The sequence below is a fragment of the Falco peregrinus genome, chromosome 4, assembly GCF_023634155.1.
Source record: "Falco peregrinus isolate bFalPer1 chromosome 4, bFalPer1.pri, whole genome shotgun sequence".
Taxonomy (NCBI): Eukaryota; Metazoa; Chordata; class Aves; order Falconiformes; family Falconidae; genus Falco; species Falco peregrinus.
Window position 1 is genome coordinate 99,247,578 of NC_073724.1, and position 18,445 is coordinate 99,266,022.

The following is an 18,445-nucleotide window of genomic DNA, read 5'->3' on the forward strand; positions in this document are numbered from 1 at the left end:
CCTTCCTCTGTTCCTACCAGGCTGTTTCTTCTTCTCTAAGACTTATTCCACTGTCTTTTTTCTTTCAAAGCAATATAGATACGAAAGCCAGTTGCAAATGATACAGATGATAGGCCCATCCGATAATGAGTACATCTACATCGACTTCAGAGAATTTGAATATGATCTCAAATGGGAATTTCCCAGGGAAAATCTGGAATTTGGTGAGCAGTCCATAAGGCAGACCCCAGTGCTGGAGTAGTACCCTGTGCTGTACCAGCTGCAAATAATATTGATGTATTGTGTCTTGTAGGACAGGTCCTTGGTTCTGGGGCTTTTGGGAAGGTGGTGAATGCGACAGCTTATGGAATTAGCAATGCAGGAGACTCAGTCCAGGTTGCAGTCAAAATGCTACAAGGTACAATAAACACTGGATGACTCTCACAAGCAGCAATGTTTTCTAGAAGCACCAAAGCAGAAGCAGTGTTGGAAATCCCTTTACATACAAACTTTTAGCAGTTACACCTGATGAATGCTTGGTTTCAAAATCCTTCCAAAATGCTTTCAAAACCCTGTTTCAGTTTGGAAAGGTGTTACTGAAGTGCCTTCTTCCAGCAGCATGTTGCATTTTGTCCTACACACCAGAGAAGTCTACATTGTGCATGGAGGGATGGAGCTGCTCTGCTCTAAGGAGGATGAATGCAAATTCGAAGTGCAGATTAGCCTGCAGGTTGCATTGGTGACTCTGTTGTCTTTGGTTTAAGGTCCCGTTTTTCTCGTAGTGCTGTCTAGCTGTTGCACTCCCTTTGCCTCCTATGTCTGAGCTATCTTGTTCACAAAACTTCCAATACCTCTTCCCGTAGTCTTGGTGACACAAAATGATTTCTTTCCATCCTCCTTAACCTCTAATACTCCTTGCTGCTTTGCTCTGGCCTCTCCAAACTGTCTTGACTCCTCATAAAGGTAGCGCCCAGGAGCAAGCCACCCTGGCAGCAAGCAGAGGAGGAGGTTGCACTACTGGGTCCCAGGTACCTCAACCCTGTTCATAGAATCATAGATACATCTTGGTTGGAAAAGACCTTTAAGATCATCAAGCCCAACCATTAACCTAACACTGCCAAGTCCACCACTAAACAATAGAATCATAGAAAGTTTGGGTCAGAAGGGACCTTAAAGATCATCTAGTTCCAAATCCCTTGTCATGGGCAGGGACACCTCCCACCAGACCAGGCTGCTCACAGCCCCATCCAGCCTGGCCTTGAGCACTGCCAGGGATGGGGCAGCCACAGCTGCTCTGGGCAACCTGTGCCAGTGCCTCACCACCCTCACAGGAAAGAATTTCTTCTTGACATCTAATCTAAATCTGCCCTCTTTTAGTTTAAAACCATTACCCTTTGCCCCATCACTACAGGCCCTACTGTGTCCCTAAGCACCACATCTACACATCTTTTAAGTACCTCCAGGGATGGTGACTCTATCACCTCCCTGGGCAGCCTGTTCCAGTACTTGACAACCCTTCTGGCAAAGAAGTTTTTCCTAATATCCAATCTGAACCTCCCCTGGTGCAACTTGAGGCTGTTTCCTCTTGTTCTGTCACTTGTCATGTGGAAGAAAAGACCAACACCCACCTCACCCACCTTTTGCATAACAAAATGAGCTTCACATCAGCTGCAGCACCAGCACTCTGCTCACCTGTGTGCCCACACAGCCCCTTCTTGCCAGCGCTGCCATCCAGCTCTTCATCCCCTATTTGCATATGTGCATCAGCTTTATGTTTCCTTGGTCCGCTCCTTTGTGGTTGTCTTTATGGAAATTCAACTTGATCATTTTCGTTCATGTCCCCAGTTCACTGAGATCAGGAGGACTAAATGCTTGTTGAAAAACAAGCCTAAAGCTATTACTGAAACAGGGTGGCCCTTTTAGCTATTGGATTGCAGCTGGTTGCATGCCATATGCATGTTAAGACATCTTTTTTCTTTTGGCATTTCTCTCCAACAGGATTGACTGCCATTTTTTTCTGTGCTTGTGAACACCTTAATACACTGCTGTCATTCCTTGCCAGCCCAAGAATGAAAAATATTAACATTTTATGACTGCTTTCCCAAGCATTCAAATGATCCACACTCACACACACATTTAGTGTCCACCTTTGGCTAAATCTTTTTATACTGTACAACGATTTTTTAGGATGTTCTCAAACATAATGTCAGTCCAACTAATTTGAAATTAAGACTTGCATGTAACAAAGGATCGCAACCATTTACATTTTTATTTCTTTGCTGGAGATTTCCCAACCTGTGTTATTACTTTTACAGAAAAACCTGATGCTTCAGAAAAAGATGCTCTGATGTCTGAGCTGAAAATGATGACTCACATTGGAAGCCATGAAAATATTGTGAACCTACTAGGAGCTTGTACCATGTCAGGTAACTTGTAATTGTGGAAAGGTACCAATTAAAACCTTCAGACTAATGAGGACTCCTGAACAGAAAAGAAGTATCAAAAATTGATCATTAAAAGCAGTATTAAAAACATTCAGGCCATAATTAGTCACCTGTTCTTTAGGCTGCTGTTTCTTTCTGCATCTCTGAATCCTGTCTTTGCACAATCAATTTTGCTGTTCTCTGCTGACCCAAAATAAGATGAAGATGAACTGAAAGCAAAGTTAAAGCCATGCATGTCTACAGAAATGGTTCCGTTCTAATTGTACTTGCATGAAGTGAAACAACAGCCCTTCTATAGAAGAGGTTTTACTATTATAGTGGTGATGGCACTAATATGGGCCAGTTTATTCTGTGAAAAGCAATAACTTATCTGGTGTAAGGTACTTTTGTATCCACATGATTATGTTCACATAAGAAATTATAGAGGTGGGGTTTTTTTAAATCATGTGGCTTACCGAACAGTGAAGTTGTAGAAAGAAAGGGAAGAACGACTCAAAACTAGACAGGAAAGAAAAGAAACTGGAAAAGAGGAGGGGTGGGAGGGACACCCAAAGAAAAGAAAGAAGTGAATAAAAATGAAGGACAGCTTTTTAAAGAACTGAATGTGAAAGTAAACTGCAGGTGGAAAGAACTAAGCAAAGATGGGCTAAGATGAAAGTGGCAAGATATTATCACTAATTAATTATTGTGTGACTCATGTTATCATTGAGGCAATGTACACAGATGTTCTTGTCCCAAGAACTCCTTCTCTGGCCAAGTGCAGAGGAGTGAACAGTGAACAGGAGCGGCTGAAGAGAGGCTAAAGCACAGATCACCTTGCGGAAAGGGCAGGGCTTTACCCAGCATTTGTTCATATCATGAATTGTAACATCTGCCACTAAAAAACTTAACAGATTTTCTGCCACAGATATTTATTTTATCAGAAAGACCAAAGAGGACAGTTAACTCATTTCCCCAGTTTGCATCAACACCAATACTGTCACGCAAATACATTTGAGGTGTAAGGGGAAAGTAGAGAAATAGATTATTAGTGGTGGCTTTAGCTGATTTGAAACTATACAGGCTGCCACTGCCTTCTGAAAAATTTGGCAAGATGTGATGGTATAGGCAGGAGACCTGCAAGGAAGAACCTGTTTAGTCTGGTGGGGTAGGGCAGGAACACTTCCAGCCTTATGTAAGTCCCATGTTCCGAAGCATTTGCATGGTTCTCAAGACATTCACATCCACTCTCTGAGAGACCTTACAGGCTTTTTCCATGTGCCCTACCTTGCTTGACAGGGGTCTTCTGGCAGAAATGTTTGCAAATTTGTAGTCAGTCTTTCTGAGCCAGAAGTGGTGATGCCAGTGTAAGACTTCACAGGGGTGATGCATGACCACTCTGAGCTCCTGGGCCATTCATTCTGCTCCTGATGGCTTGTTGTGGCTCATCTCTGACCCTGCCTGGGTCAGGAGTTGGAGGTATTTTTCCTTCCTTGAGAAAGTAGCCTGAGCAGTGCTCCACTCAGACACATCCCCTTGCAAGGTCTTTCCCTCCTATAGGTCCCCTCTGCCAGTACACTTGGGTTACAGGTGGCCTCCATGGGGAAAAAAAAAGGGGTATTTCTAAAGCATGAAGGTAGTGCTGATAAATGGAAGAGCATAGGTCAAAGGATACCAATTTACACCATGAAGATAATTAGCAGGGTCATCTTTTGCTTGAACCATGTATGGTTTAGACAATATGTTGCATCTTCGTGGCCTGTGCTGTCCTCCCCAGTGCCACTGGTATGGGGAAGGATCTTTGTGCCTTCATAGGTGCAATCCACCTTGGGAGATGCACCACAGGGAACAATCAGCTACACAGACTTTCCAACAGGACATTAGTCATTACAGTCCGTAAACGTTACCTGCCTATCAGTACAGGTTATCTACCCAGGAAGGATGATGCTTGGAATGTTTAATGCAGATTAATCCTGGGAGAAGAGGAGGCATCATTAGGGCTTTAATGGGGAAGGTGTTATAGATAGCAGGAGACATTTACATTTCCAACTATTTCAGGACCAATCTACTTGATATTTGAATACTGTTGCTATGGTGATCTTCTGAACTACTTAAGGAGCAAGAGAGAGAAGTTTCACTGGACACTGACAGATATTTTTAAAGATCACAACTTCAGCTTTTACCACAATATCCATTTGAACAAAAATTCCAGGTAAAGCATTTGGTGAGTTTAATACTTTATAAAGCTCCCGTCTTTTTTTTAAGCTGCATTCTCAGCTGTGCTGTAAACTGAAGAAATTATTGAATTCTTGAGAATATGCCTTCACATACTTTAAGAAGCAATGACTGACTGAGGAGGAACTGAGATTTGCTTCTCCTTATGTTCTTCACAACGGACTGCAAAACGCAAACAACCTCTTGTTTCTCTTCCCAGTTTTGAGAAGACTCATCTCTGCACCCAGATTTTTGATAGCAATAACTGATCATGCTTTTTCACTGCAAAAGGGTTTACGTGCAGGAGGTTATGTGATACACCATGTGTAACCTTTGAAAATGTGTCACCCATTCCAGGAAAGGAACTCACCCGAAGTACAGTGTGAATATGACTCTGTGCAGAGAGGATGAATTTGAGGTCATGCAGAGAAGTCAGAATGTAAATGTGACATCTGGATCAAAAAGGATAGTGCTGTGTTCTGAGGAAGGTTAGAAGCTAACTCCTTTTATCTCTGGCGAATCTGTTATTTTTGTGTTTATTACATTATTGACCTAACTAGACTAGATTTAGTGACACAGGAGGCCCTTTTCTATCATATGTCTCTCTTCCCCCTCCTGGCAGGAATTTTGCTGGAAAAGGTTTCAACAACACTTAAGACCAGAGGCTTATGTTTCTGGTCATGCTACACATAATATTTGAGAATGAAAATGCTTGTTCCTTTATCTTGTGTCTGGGAAAAGAGTGCAAAAGGTGGATGCTCTTTGTGATGTTGTTCTTGGTAGAGGCATGTGAAAATCCTTACAACAGTCAGTGGAATTAATCAAAGAGTGAGGAAGCCCATGGAAAACTCATACTTTTGGTTATTTTTTACAGATAAAATTAAGCATGCAAGCAGACAGATGGACGAAGAAGAGGATTTCAATGTGCTCACTTTTGAAGACCTTCTCTGCTTCTCTTATCAAATTGCCAAAGGAATGGAGTTCCTTGAGTCCAAATCGGTATGGGGAAGGGTTTAGATAGAAAAGACAGTGAAAATAGGTCAGTCTATAGAAGGCAGACTGAAGAACAGAGACACTCAGTGGCAGGCTTGAACTATACCTCCTTCCCTGGCTTTACAGCAAAGACTGGATTGCAACTTTAGGCATGACCCCGAGTAAGAAGTGGCTGTGCTGCACACTTCTGCCTGCCCTGTCCCTGTCCCCGTCCCCTTGCCACAAGCAACCAGGGTCTGTCCAGCTTGCCCATTCTCCACACTTTTTAAGTGGAAGGAGGCACCAGTTCAGAGAGCTGTGTCTGAGACAAGGGGACTATCTTCTTCCGACACCAAATGCTGCAGAGTGTTAATCCTTCCTTTCCTTCTAAGTGCATTCACAGAGACCTTGCTGCCCGGAATATATTAGTGACCCATGGAAAAGTGGTGAAAATTTGTGACTTTGGCCTGGCCAGAGATGTAGTGAAGGACTCCAACTACATCGTCAGGGGCAATGTAAGTTCCTGAGTGCTCTCTGTTTTTCATATCGTTGTAAGAATGATAAGGAACCAAGAAAGTGAAACTTTTCATTTTCAGATTCCTTGTTAGCTTTATAGATATCTGTACAGACTATGCAGAAATCTCACTTTTTCCTGCCCCTGGCAAATGCAGATCCTTACCTTATAATTAACCTAATCAAGCTAGTACTGTAAATGAGATGGTACCCGTGTCCTTACTAAAGCACACTGAAACCCATCGATGGAAGTGCTAGGAATTGTTTACTGTTAGAGACAATAATAGCATAGGGACAATAGCATATGTGTGAGGGTACACCAGGTCCTCTGGCTATATGAAGAAGTGTGGTGTGGGCATCTCCATCTAGGCTGGTCACTTTGGAAGTCAGAGGAGGGAAGAAGGCTCTTCCAGGGCTGAGTTCATCTCTTCCTTAAATAGTCATCTAAAATGGATGAGATTAATTGGCTCCTTAGAAGTGCCTATTTGTCTCCATAAGGGAAATTTAAAGGGGCTAAGAGAAGCCCAGCTTTTCACACATCAAACATGAACTGATCCTACTGAAGCAGTGAGAACTACAGTGAGTCACCCAGAAAGCCTGTGTCATAGCATGACCTGGCCTCCTTTCCCCCTCTCTCTACAGGCTCGTTTACCAGTTAAATGGATGGCTCCTGAAAGCTTGTTCGAGAGGACGTACACAATGAAGAGTGATGTCTGGTCTTATGGAATATTACTATGGGAAATATTCTCTTTGGGTACGTTCTGTAATGCAACAAACGAGCAGTGCTTTGTTTCGGCAGCTTCCAAATTAACACGTATTTTCCAATATTTTCCACAGGTGTAAATCCCTACCCTGGCATTCAGGTTGATACGAACTTCTACAAATTAATACAAAGTGGATTTAAAATGGACCAACCGTACTATGCTACAAAAGATGTGTAAGTGTATTTCCTGAGTAATGCACAGCATGGGAATTTATATTTACTAGGTCACTGTTTGTTTGATCTTTTATTTATTGTACACTGTACTTTGCTCAAAAAAAGTTGCAAAAGGTGAGCACTTCCTCTAACTCTGAAATAGACTGCTTGATCCTGCAGGTTTTGTCCTAAAGCAGAAGTGATCAATACTAAAGGTTATGTGTGTTTGAAAGGACTAGTTTATTATCTTTAATTGTGCCTTCCTTTCCCAGGGCACTTCTCGTTCTCAGATCACAGACCTATTTTTTTCTTTCATTTTTTTATTTTTGCAAGAAGTATGTTATACCATATTCATTTTGGATATTAACTAAATCTTTGGTGACTTTTTTTAAATGTTTTTATTATTATTAATTAAGCTTTAGCATGTTTGATTCAGTTCCAGGAGGCTAGGGTTCCTTATAGAGAAAAACCCTGCTAAGGAAGAGTTGGCGGGAGCTATTCCTGCACTCTCATACATGATTTTCAGCCTATGCCTCTGTGCCTGGGAGGAGTCTGGATAGAGGTGGACTCCAGGGGACAGGAGAAGAGAAGATGATGGAGAACCGTGAGACCTGGAGCTTGGAGGAAAGGGAAGGACTTTGGGTTGTCTGAGCTCTTCTGGCAAACATTTCATACATGATCTAGGGACTCGGTGCCTTGCTATGAAACTACACTGTTTTTATCCTCTCCATGTAACAACTGTAATGGCATTAAAGGTACAGGTGAATCTGACAGATTGACCCACGAAAGATTGCTGTAGGGCTTATAAATATCAGAGAACCTTTTGACTTAGTAAGTTTGCAAGTGACTTTAGCAGGGAGGTGCTGCACTGGCCCTTGATGAAACTGCAAAATCTTGAAGGTGGTTTTTTAACTTCAGAAATATTTTTGTGATGTCAAATTACATAAAAAGAATTTCCGTGAAAAGTGTCCTCAAAACTAGAGAGTCCACAAGGAGAAAGTTCAGCCCCAGAAACAGACAGGAATTGTCTGCCTACCGTTTTCTGTATGGTATGGAAGCTGGAAAACAAGATTAGTGTGCCAGTATGAGCCAGCCAGGGTAAAATTCTGGCCACAATCCTATAAGGAGGGTTTAACTAAGGACTCTGGTAAAGCCATGTTCTGCATTTCACCCTTTATCCTTATCTTTCTATATCTTTTTCTCTGATGCAACATGCTAAATCTGGCCTCTTTCTGTAAAAGCATTCTGGTGCCCTGTGATTCCCATCTAAATTCTCCACTTCCATGTAGTCACTTACAGAGAATCCAACTGCTAACACGTTTTCTGTATCACCTCTTTGCTCCTGCAGCTATCACGTGATGCAATCTTGTTGGGCCCTTGACTCCAGGAAAAGACCCTCTTTTTCTTGGCTGGTTTCCTCTCTTGCCTGTCAGCTGGCTAAGGCAGAAGGAGCTGTAAGTAAACACAAAGAGAAGAAAAATTTGTTGGTTGGGGGTTTTTGGGTTGGGTTTTTTTTGTGTGTATGTAGCCACATGGATCACCATGAGCTGAGAAGTAGTCTTCTGGTTTCTATTCACATGCACCACTGTGCTATGAATACGTTGCCCATGGACCAGTGTAAGAGTTTGGGGATTTTTTTTCTGCCATTAGAAGGAATCCTGACCTCCCTGATGAGCATTTCTTTCCTCCCACTGCTTGCACCAGGACTCTGTAAGGCTGAAATCTCTCAGCCTGTGCTGTAGCAATGTGCTTCCGTTGTGCAGGAGCCAGTGCAGTTGGCTTTGGTGATGCTGATAGCTGAGCCTGGGCCACCTGCCAGGCATTTCATGGGGGGGCCACCATAGGTATGTGCTGCCATGTCCTCACAGACGGCGGACCATATGTCATCTTCAAAGGCCAAAATAATAAACAGCATCTGAGGAAGTCATATTCCATCCTTACCAGACTGTGTTCTCTTCCTCAGGAAAAATAAGCAACTTCTTTCTAAACTACCAATTCCTACCTGTGTATCCCTCTGGGCTAGACGCACTGTTTCCCAATACAGTGTCTCTGCAAACCTTTTGGGATGTGGAGAGCCATAGCTGAAAAATGACTCTTGCCTCTCTGCAGGCTGTTAGCCTGGCAGAAGCTGCTGAGCATAGAAGCAAACTAATGAGCAACTTCAAAGCACTGTAGCTAGAAAAAAAAAAAAAAAATGCTCCTTTGCAGTCCAGTGCCCCTCCTCAACCCAGCTCTTTTTGGCTGGATAAAATCCATTTCACATAGGTAGTTGCCTGGACTCCCTCTGGAGTCAGTGGGAAGTAAATGGGCAGACATGAGTGTGATTCTCCCTCAAGAGGAGGTGGGCTGTGCCTTACAAGAGCCTGCTTCACAGGGAGAAAAGCAGTTTTCAAAGTATGATAACAAAAGATATCTTTTATTTCCGCTTCCCAATTCTAGGTTTACCAGAATATGAAGAAAAATATTCCTACACACAGTTCCAGCATCAAAACTAAACCATGTGTAAGCAGGGATGAGGAATCTCTGCCATCTACAGCTGTGCTCCAGCATGAAGACTCTTAGGTTGAAAAATAATCTGGGTTATGGATTTGGTCTCAGTATTTTCATAAACTCCATGTAGCATAAATGTTTTAAACCACCACTAAGAAAAGAAACTGCTGCTCTGTTCACATTTCTTATGAGCCAGTCCATGTTTATGTTACTTTGAGGAGAAGACACAATTCGTTTCTTTGAATTCAGCAAATGCTTCTATTGCAAGACAAAAGCAATGGTCATTTCACTGCATCTCTACAACTGGATGTCTCTTTTCCTGGTTTTATGTAAATAGTGTCTAGCCAATGCATTGAATTCAGAATGTTCTTGCCATATTTCAAACAAATACAAGAAAATCCATGGGGGTTTAGTCAACGTTTACAAGCACAGCCTATGCATCTAGAGAGAACTGGTGTGATTTCCAGAAGTGCTACTCACATCTTCAGCTCCAGCTGTCAGTAAGTGTTGGAAAAAAAGTAGCCAACTTTAAATCCCCAGATTTTAAAATAGCAGCCTTGTTTTACACAGAACTATAAATTTGAGTGTGTATAACTGTCTTATCCCAGACATCTCAATTGCTGTGAAGTTCCTGATAGGTGTCCAGTTCAGGTGAGTTCATTTACAGCGAGTGATTCCTTCCTACCTAAAATAAGCATTGAAAACAAGCAGAAGGAGTGATATTTGGAGATGACCTTCTGCCTCCCTGGTCTAGAAATCCAGAAATCCAGGTGGCTGTCTCCAACTGGAAGTCTCACTTCAACTGAGTTACCAATAATTCCATTCTTTGGGCTTTATGTGTTTTGATAGCAAATAGAAATGTTTAATTTTGAAGAAATTATCTTCCGTAGCAATTTAGGAGTGTAATATCATCGCTTCCTATTCCCAGAAGTTAGCCTGGGTGTATGAACCCTGCTGCAAGAAAATGAGAGTATGTCTCTTCAATTTTCTCCCAGATGCCCAGGACAATAACCTGATGCTTGCTGGAGTTTTAATATAGATAAAAAGACATGCTATTTTCACTGTGAGGTGTGGGGATTCATAAATGCGGCTTTCATAATGACTTAACGGGATATGTCTGTCTACATCACAGTGAATCAAGTTGACAATATGTGAATTAACGGTTTTCTTCTCTTTTACATTTTACAAGATGCTAACTGCAGTTAGGATTTCCAGTGGCAAGTGTTATAAATGAATAACGGTTTGGATAGAATATGCTATCACATAAATTAAGCTGCTCTTTACTAACATTGTCTGAAAATAATTAATGTTGTAATGCAATGATTATGATTTGCCTATTTTTGTTAACATTGTCGAATTAGCAAGGAATCATTGATTTTTTTAATCAGATATAAACTGCTGAAGAATAATTTGGAAATATAAAGGCAAAAATAAAACTTTAACATTGCATTTTCTGGAAAATAGATATGACTTTTAACAAACTCATAACACAATTTCAAATTGTTCGGCAGCAAGATGTCACTATTAACACACAGCCTGAACCAGCTGGAAAGCAGGAGCCGAATGTCTTGTGTGGGCAGGAGTTTTCAGCCTTCAGAGCTAGAGGAGCTTAATGCTGTGATGGATGCATCCAAGCCTAGCTGGCCCTGGAAGCTAAGCAGATGTGAACTTGGCTCATAGACGAGCAGAAGGGAATCCCATGTGTTTTACAACATGCCAGGGAGTTGCGTCAAATGTTTTTCCACAAGATTAAAAAAGGAGTGGACAGAGGTCATCTGGCCCCATCATTGCCACTGAGCTGAGACTTGGGAATGTAAAGGCAGAGAGAGAGCCTGGAGCGAACACAAACTCCACATGATGCACACATGAAAAGCAGCTCAGGCAACACGACTGTGTGCAAGGAAGTACAGTTAGGAGGGAGACCCTCCTGTGTGAGCCGGACATGTCGCTGTGCATCTGCTTCTCCACACAGCAGAGAGGGATGGAACAAAGCTACAGAAGGTATTCAGTGAAGAACGGTACCTTTTAGGAGCAACATTCCCTTTCCAGGATGCTTCCAACAGAACTTCGCAAGGTGCTGGTCCATTCCTGAGGTGTGTGCAGAGCCACAGCCCATGCTGTTTCAGGAGCTGTTTCACAGTTCTTAGAGGAAAATGCCCACATTTCTCTCGTTAGGATCCAGACCCCTGGTCTGTGCCTCCAGGAGCAGGTTCTCTGGAGAAAGCGCTGAATTCCCCCTGAAGTGACCGGAGAGGGTTAACCTTGTTTGAAGACCTCCAGCAGAGATGCCATTAGTCTAAGCCAGATGCTTCAAGCCAGGCCGAGACTGACAAAGGCTCAGCAATCATTAAACCGGGCGGAGGAGCAGAAGGGCTTGAGAGCAATAAAAAGCGCTGAATGGCAAAGGGCACCGCGCTCTCCCCGTTAGCACTGAGGAAAGGGCAAGGCAGGAATACCCGGCGCCCCGAACTGAAAGATGAGGAACTGGCACCGATTGTTTTTCCCTTTTCCCTGCCAAAACCGGCACCGGGGGGATTCTGCAGCCCGCCGGCGGCGGGAGCTGCCCCGGGCGGCCCCGCACGGCCCCGCAGGGCTCCGCCGCCGCAGCCGGCACCGGGGGGAGCCTGCAGCCCGCCGGCCGGGGGAGCTGCCCCGCACGGCTCCGCACAGCCCCGCCCGGCCCCGCACAGCTCCGTACGGCCCCACACGGCTCCGCCGCCGCAGCCGGCACCGGGGGGAGCCTGCAGCCCGCCGGCGGAGGGAGCTGCCCCGCACGGCCCCGCCGCCGCAGCCGGCACTGGGGGGCGCTCGGCCCCCGCGTTGCGGTGCCGCCCGCTGCCGGGCCGGGGGCCGGGGGCCGGGCTGGGGGCGATGGGGCCGGGCAAAGGGAACCCACGGCCAAAACGCAGCACTGAGGGGCTGAGCCAGGTAGCGGGCAGCCCCCGCCCGCGGTGCGTTCTCCCAAACTACTGTGCCCGTGTGTCACAGGCAGCGGACGCCAAAAACCAACCAAACAAACAAAAGCCCCTTCTCTGTCCAGTTCAAGAGAAAGTGGAGGTGCTTCTCCAACACATCTCACCCTCGGGTTTGGGGTACCTGGGATGGGCTCCCTGAGGTCCCTCCGGCAGAAGCTGAGGCTAATCGTGAGTTGAACCAGAAGAGGGGGACAGAAGTGACCCTGCCATGCAGACTAGCAGTGGTTGTCTGTCCACATGTTCACGGAGGGATCTGTGAAAGGGGATGGAGAAATCCAAGGTCGTATTTGCTACAGAGCTATCTGCAGATAGTTTACTTTTTAAGATGCCACACTTCTGCTGGAAAGTATTTTGGGGGCGCAGGCTGAAGATGACTGGATTAGGTCATGCTCCATGCAGCTGGCCACATCAGATCTTAGCCGCCTTCTCCCAGACACTGAACTAGACGAAGTACTCAGTGGCACAGCTTCCCAGCTAAATGCACTGCTGGGCTAGTGAATCATTGCCTCTTTCCCTCCCTCATCAATGGCTAATTAATTAGGCCCTGCAAAGCAAACCAGCTTTAAAAAAAGGCACAAAAAGACCCACCCAGACCTGTGCTTGAGGAGACCACAAATAACTTCAGAAAGAGGTGAGGCCTGAGCCCAAGCTCCTTATCTCCCTTCGTGAGCATCCCAGTGCTGTGGGGTGGTGCGGAAGGAGCCCCTTCCAGCCAGTTGTCCGAGACCTGGACTGCATTCGTGCTTCCTGACATGCTTCCCGGGGATGAGATAAACAAGGGTGGCTGTTCAGGTCAGGGATCCTGCCTTAGAGGTCACTGCAATATTAAAATTTAGGGGTTTAAGGCTGTGCTGGAAAACTGATACAGCAACACCCCTAGCAGCAGTGTAGGTGCCTTGGGGTACAGTCTGGATCAGATCTCAGCTGAGAAGGAATTTTGAAGACTTGTGTCCTGGAGAGAGGTGGAGAAGTGGTGGTGCTCCTGTGGCCAGCTTCACAGAGGCACATGAAGACTGGGATGGAATTAAGTTCATTTAGATACCACTTAGTTGGGATGAAAACCCATGGGAGATGCTGACAGTGGCCCCCTCTTCCTGTCATGTGCTACCTACTCCTACTTACTCATCTTATATACATCTACTTTGCACTGCAGCTAAGCTTTGGCACTCAGCTGTGGCTGTCCGTATGAGCCCAGAGGTGCCTTTTCCCTTCTGCACTAGGGTTCCCCTCCCTCCATGCCCTATGCTGTGGGGACATCACTGTCTTCCAGCCGAAGAAAGCCCAGAATTCTTCTAATGACAGCCCTCTGGTCCCACCAGTGCTATGACATCCCCATCCTCAGAAGAGGGTTGGAGGCTTCAGATCCTAAAAAGAAGGAGGTGCCAAGCTCTAGTTTCCACCATATTTCTCCTGGAGAAGTGACAACCTACCTGATGCGGACCGGGAATTCCTTTGGACAAGCCTCCTGTGCCTGACGATGTCCTGGGTGCAGAGGGGCTGCGGAGCTAAACCGGGACGGAACCCGTCGAGCCGGGGCTGGTCCCCAGGAGCTGAGCGGCCAGAGGAGGGCGCTGTGGGCCGCGGCTGGGAGCCTGCCCCCGAGATCCCAGCCTGGCCCTGCCTTTCACTCCTTTCGGGGCCTCTGTTCAGACCAGAAAAAATGTGGCGAGACTCCTCCCCCCTCCCAGGAACTAGAAAAAGACAGCTGGGAGAAAATGGGAGCTGGTGGAAAGCAGTCAGGCACCAGTTTCTCCTTGGAGCCAAAAGGACTGAGGTTTTTGTTTGTTTTGGAGGGAATAGGTTTGCCCGTGGAGAAAGATGCATCTTCTCCTGTCTTCTTAGAGCCCCACAATAAGGAAAAGTTCCATGTGGGAGGCTTGACCTGCTCCCTGCCAGGCCAAGGAAGTGCTTGACAGCTGTCTGCCTTGGACTCCCACATTGCCTACCATGAAATGCTATCCACAAAATACCACAGCCCCACAGGGATGTGTACAGTTACAGCCTTCAAAACCTTCGGCCTCACAAACAACAAACGGTATACATGGGCCAGATTGACCCCGTGCCTCTGCTGACTGAAGAGGCTTGCTGGATTGGGCCTGCCATGGATCACGGGCTGAGGGGAGATGGCGGTGTGGGGCAGTCACCCCATAGCATCTTGCCATGGAAGGCCTGGGAACAGGATAAATCAGCAGGACTAGCACTGCTGGGACGTGTGGGAGGACACGGCCACCGGCCCTGAATCACCTCCCTGCCAAGGTTGTATTTCAAAGCCAGGAGATGTAGGAAATGAATCAGTGAGGAACGCAATGAGGACATCAGCCCTTATATTGCCCCTGGGGCAGGGGGAAGGGGGATAGTCCATGGACTCACTGGTGGCAAATGCCTGCAAACCATTTGGTAGCTGGAATTTGATGTTTTGCTTGGCATGGGGGTCAATGCGTGCGTGAAGGGCACCGTCCTGCCAGCTGGGCCAGGGCTTGTGGTTTCCCCAGGAGCGGCATGGTGTTGGGTGAGGGCTGGGGGCTGGAAGACATCCCTGCCTCGAGGTGCCCAGCCCGGCCCAGCTGTGCTTTGCTGCAAAGCCAAAAGCGGCTGGGGAGCACCGTGCTCCCACGACATCCCCCACGCCAGGTGCCGCCGGGGGCGGGGAAGATAACAACGGCCCTGCGTGCTCCAGGGAGCGTCCGTACAGGGGCGGGCGGGGTGTCCTCGGGGGGCAGGGGGCGATAACAGCCGAGCCCTGGGCTCCCTCCCCGGGAGCGGGTCCGCCGCCGTCCCGCACGCCGGGCCCCCGCCGTCGGGGCCGCCCCGCGGGTGTGCGCTGCCCGGTGACTCACGGCTCCCGTGGCCGGATCAGGCCCTGGCCTCACCAGGCGGGACGTGCCGGCGGCGACCGGGCAGAACGTGCATGGCGGCTTCTCTTCCCCTTGCCATTTCAAAAAGATACTTCGAAAAAATAAGAAATCCAGGTGTCCCGGGGTCTCCGGTCGCAGCGCACCAGGGACTTCCACAGGAACAGAGCAATGCCCAGCCCGTGCAGCGAGGCGGGGGTCAGCCTTTGGTCCCCCCTGCCACACCGAGCAGCTCTCCGGGAGGGGCTGGCCCCTGGGACAGCTTTTTCCATCCCTCTTTCCGGCTTTTTCCACCCCTTTCTCTGCTTACGTTCCTGTTTCCCGGAGGGGAGCGGGGGCGATGCGAGCTCAGGCCCGACGGCACCTGTGCGAAGAGGCCAAGCTGGCCGGGGCTGGCAGGACGGCGGGTCCCCAGCCTGGCACAAGGTGCCACCCCCCTCCCCTGTCCCTGCTTCCTTCCCAGCAACGCAAATTCGCTCGGGAGCGAGCGCTGAGCATCTAACCCGCTCCTAGAGGCATGTGCTTAAACAAGCCGAGTATCAACCCCACGATAAAAGTATTGGGTTATTCTGCAACGCAATCTACATCAAAGCCTCGGGGGCTGCCGGCTTGAAAAGATCCAAGATGTTTTCTAAGTCCTTATCATGTCTGTGCTTAGGGGGAGTCATAAATTCCACAGGTCGGACTAACACACGATTCCTCCTTCTCTTCTCTGTCCTCGGCCACCAAAGAGCTTTCAATCAGGTTTTTTTTGTTGGGGTTTTTTTGTTTGTTTTTTTGTTGGGTTTTTTTTAACCTTGCAAACAAAGCTCCTGGTTCCGTGTCGTTAAGGTAGGGGAAGAGGGGAAGATCCCCCCCACTCCACCCTGAACTTCTAAGTGACAGAAAAATAAATTCTTCAAACCAGAAAACGATTAGAAATAAAGAAGATGAAACCGCATCGCCGCAAGAGTCCCGTCAAGCGGGAGCAGTTGGTGGAGGAAGGGGCGCGGTGGGGGCGCGGCACTCAGCCCTTCCCGGGGCTTACGGGAACATTTCTGGTGAGGGACGGGGGTCCCTGCACGGTGCTGCCCGCCCCCTTACCCCCCAGTCCGCCCCGGCCCCAGGGCCCGAGGCGACGACGAGCGCTGGCTCCGAAGAGAGGTGTCCGCTCCGGACCCGGGCACCGGCCGCCGCCTCTCAGGGGGCCGAGGGGCCGGCAGCGGGCGGCCGGCGGTGGGTGGCCGGTGGCGGGCGGCAGCGCCCTGTCCCCGGCGTTTCTCACACCATCGTGCCTCTGACCTGACTCCTCCCGGGACTGGCGGATCCCCTGGGAAATTATTTCTTCATCCCAAGAAGTAAGGCTAGGGCTGAAGGAGAAAGGCGGGAGTCCGGCCAGAGCCCCGGGTGAAACAGCCCTTCGGTGAAAATACGGGGGTCACCATGGCGGGGGGCGGGAGTCAAAAAGATATTTCCCTGCAAACAGTGTCCCCGATCAGGCACTTGTCGGTTTGAGAGGCATTAGGTCGCATTTCCCCGCTCATGATCTAACGAAATAGGAAAGAAACGAAAGAAGCAAAGAGGGAGAGATCAGGGCTTTGCCCGCCCTCCGGTCCCGGGCTCCCGTCCCGGGGTCCCCGCTCCTCTCCCGCGGCTGTGTGCCGGGGTCTGCGGGAAGACCCGAGACGGAGGCAGGGAAGGGGCGGGCGACTGCCAGGGCCAGCTTGGGAAACCTGCCTCCAGGAGGCCGGGTGGAAAAGGGGGGAAACCTGGCCGAGAGAGAGACCCCCTCTCCCCAGTCCCCTCGTGAAGCCCCGATCGCTGGGGAGGGCCGGAGGGAAGACAACCCCTGCCCCAGTCGCAGCGAAGGGAAGACCGACCAGAACCCAGGCACGCAGACTCGGGGTGTGCGCGGCCCGGGATCCCTCTTATTGTAAGACATGAGGGTCCCAGAGGCAGAGCCGCCCCCCGCCCCAGCAGCCGGGCAGGTCGCTGCGCGGGCCGGGAGCGAGGGGCAGCCGTGCGGCGGCGGGTGCTGCGGGGCACCTCTCCGCGGGGGAAGCGGGCTTCGTCCCCCCGGCTGGGGACAGCTGGCAGGGCCCGGTTTGCACAGCCCTGGTGCTCGGGGGGCGGCTGGGATGGCTGTCCGACGGGCCCAGGCAGAGCCGGGCCGGCCCCGCAGCGGACAGCGGAGCGGCGCCCTCGCTGCGGAGCCGAGCGGGCTCGGGGCGGTGTTGCCCGGGAGCTTTGTCCTGCTGCCCCGCCGGAGCCCCGGGGGTCTCACCCGCCCCCAGCCCCGCCAGCTCGGGTTGGCGTCGTGTCTCACCCCAAAGCGCTGCCACCTGCCTGCCACGGTTCATGGATGGAGCGTTAGGCACCGAACCGGGCGAGTTAGGCGTTTGTCAGGGTTTTGGTGCGTTGTAATACAGTATGTTCAGAGTTTTGTCATTTTAATGGCCCCTTCCTCCGTTTATGGCATCATCAAATTCACATCCGCCTAGATGGCTGTGTCGGTGCTTATCGGGAGAGGCGATTACATTGAAGGGACGCAGCATTTGTTTTCCAGAATTACATTTCAGTCTCCAGCTCAGAGAGCGCGGGGGGCTGCGAGCCCCGCTCCCTCTCCCCGTTACCCCACCGGCGGGGCGGGGGTAAGGCGTCATGGTGGGAATGGGCAGCAGGGAGAGAAATCCCCTCCGGAGAAGGCGGCTGGCAGGCGTCCCCGCATCCCTGCTGTTGTGCTGCTCTTATCGAAGGGTCGCAACCGCGGCCGGCAGCGACAGTCCGCGAACGACAAGTGACGGGTGTGGGCGCAGGCATTGCACTGCCAGCTGTGTGCAGGGTGGGGGTACCCCGTTCCTTGCAGCCGGAGTACCCACGGCGGCTCCGAGGGGACCGCCCGTGGTCTCTTTCCCTCTTTCCCGGGAGCGATGCTCGGTCCTTCCCCGCTTGAGCGCCCCGGTCCCCCAGGGCGACTGACACGGGACCCTCCCGGACACTTTAGGAGACGTCGCTGAATTATTCCCACTCGCGTTAAAGCCCAGACCAGCGGCAGCCCCAGGCTGAGCACCAAAGGGCCCGGTGCGATGGGGAGAAGGAGAGGGAGATTTTTCGGGGAGTGCGGATCGGGGA

General features: G+C 49.2%; 1 protein-coding gene across 2 annotated transcripts in view; it reads left to right on the forward strand.

Moving 5' to 3' along the window:
* FLT3 (fms related receptor tyrosine kinase 3) overlaps positions 1-10,956 on the forward strand; it is a 47,249-nt gene extending 36,293 nt beyond the window's left edge. For both annotated transcript variants that reach the window (XM_055802539.1, XM_027781565.2), the window contains exons 14-24: positions 71-203; positions 293-397; positions 2,295-2,405; positions 4,461-4,614; positions 4,974-5,104; positions 5,491-5,615; positions 5,981-6,103; positions 6,744-6,855; positions 6,939-7,038; positions 8,366-8,471; positions 9,457-10,956. In XM_055802539.1, coding sequence (XP_055658514.1) covers positions 71-203; positions 293-397; positions 2,295-2,405; positions 4,461-4,614; positions 4,974-5,104; positions 5,491-5,615; positions 5,981-6,103; positions 6,744-6,855; positions 6,939-7,038; positions 8,366-8,471; positions 9,457-9,579 — 1,323 coding nt within the window. In that variant the 3' untranslated portion in view covers positions 9,580-10,956. The remainder of the gene's footprint in view (positions 1-70; positions 204-292; positions 398-2,294; positions 2,406-4,460; positions 4,615-4,973; positions 5,105-5,490; positions 5,616-5,980; positions 6,104-6,743; positions 6,856-6,938; positions 7,039-8,365; positions 8,472-9,456) is intronic.
* The last annotated feature ends 7,489 nt before the right edge of the window (positions 10,957-18,445 follow it).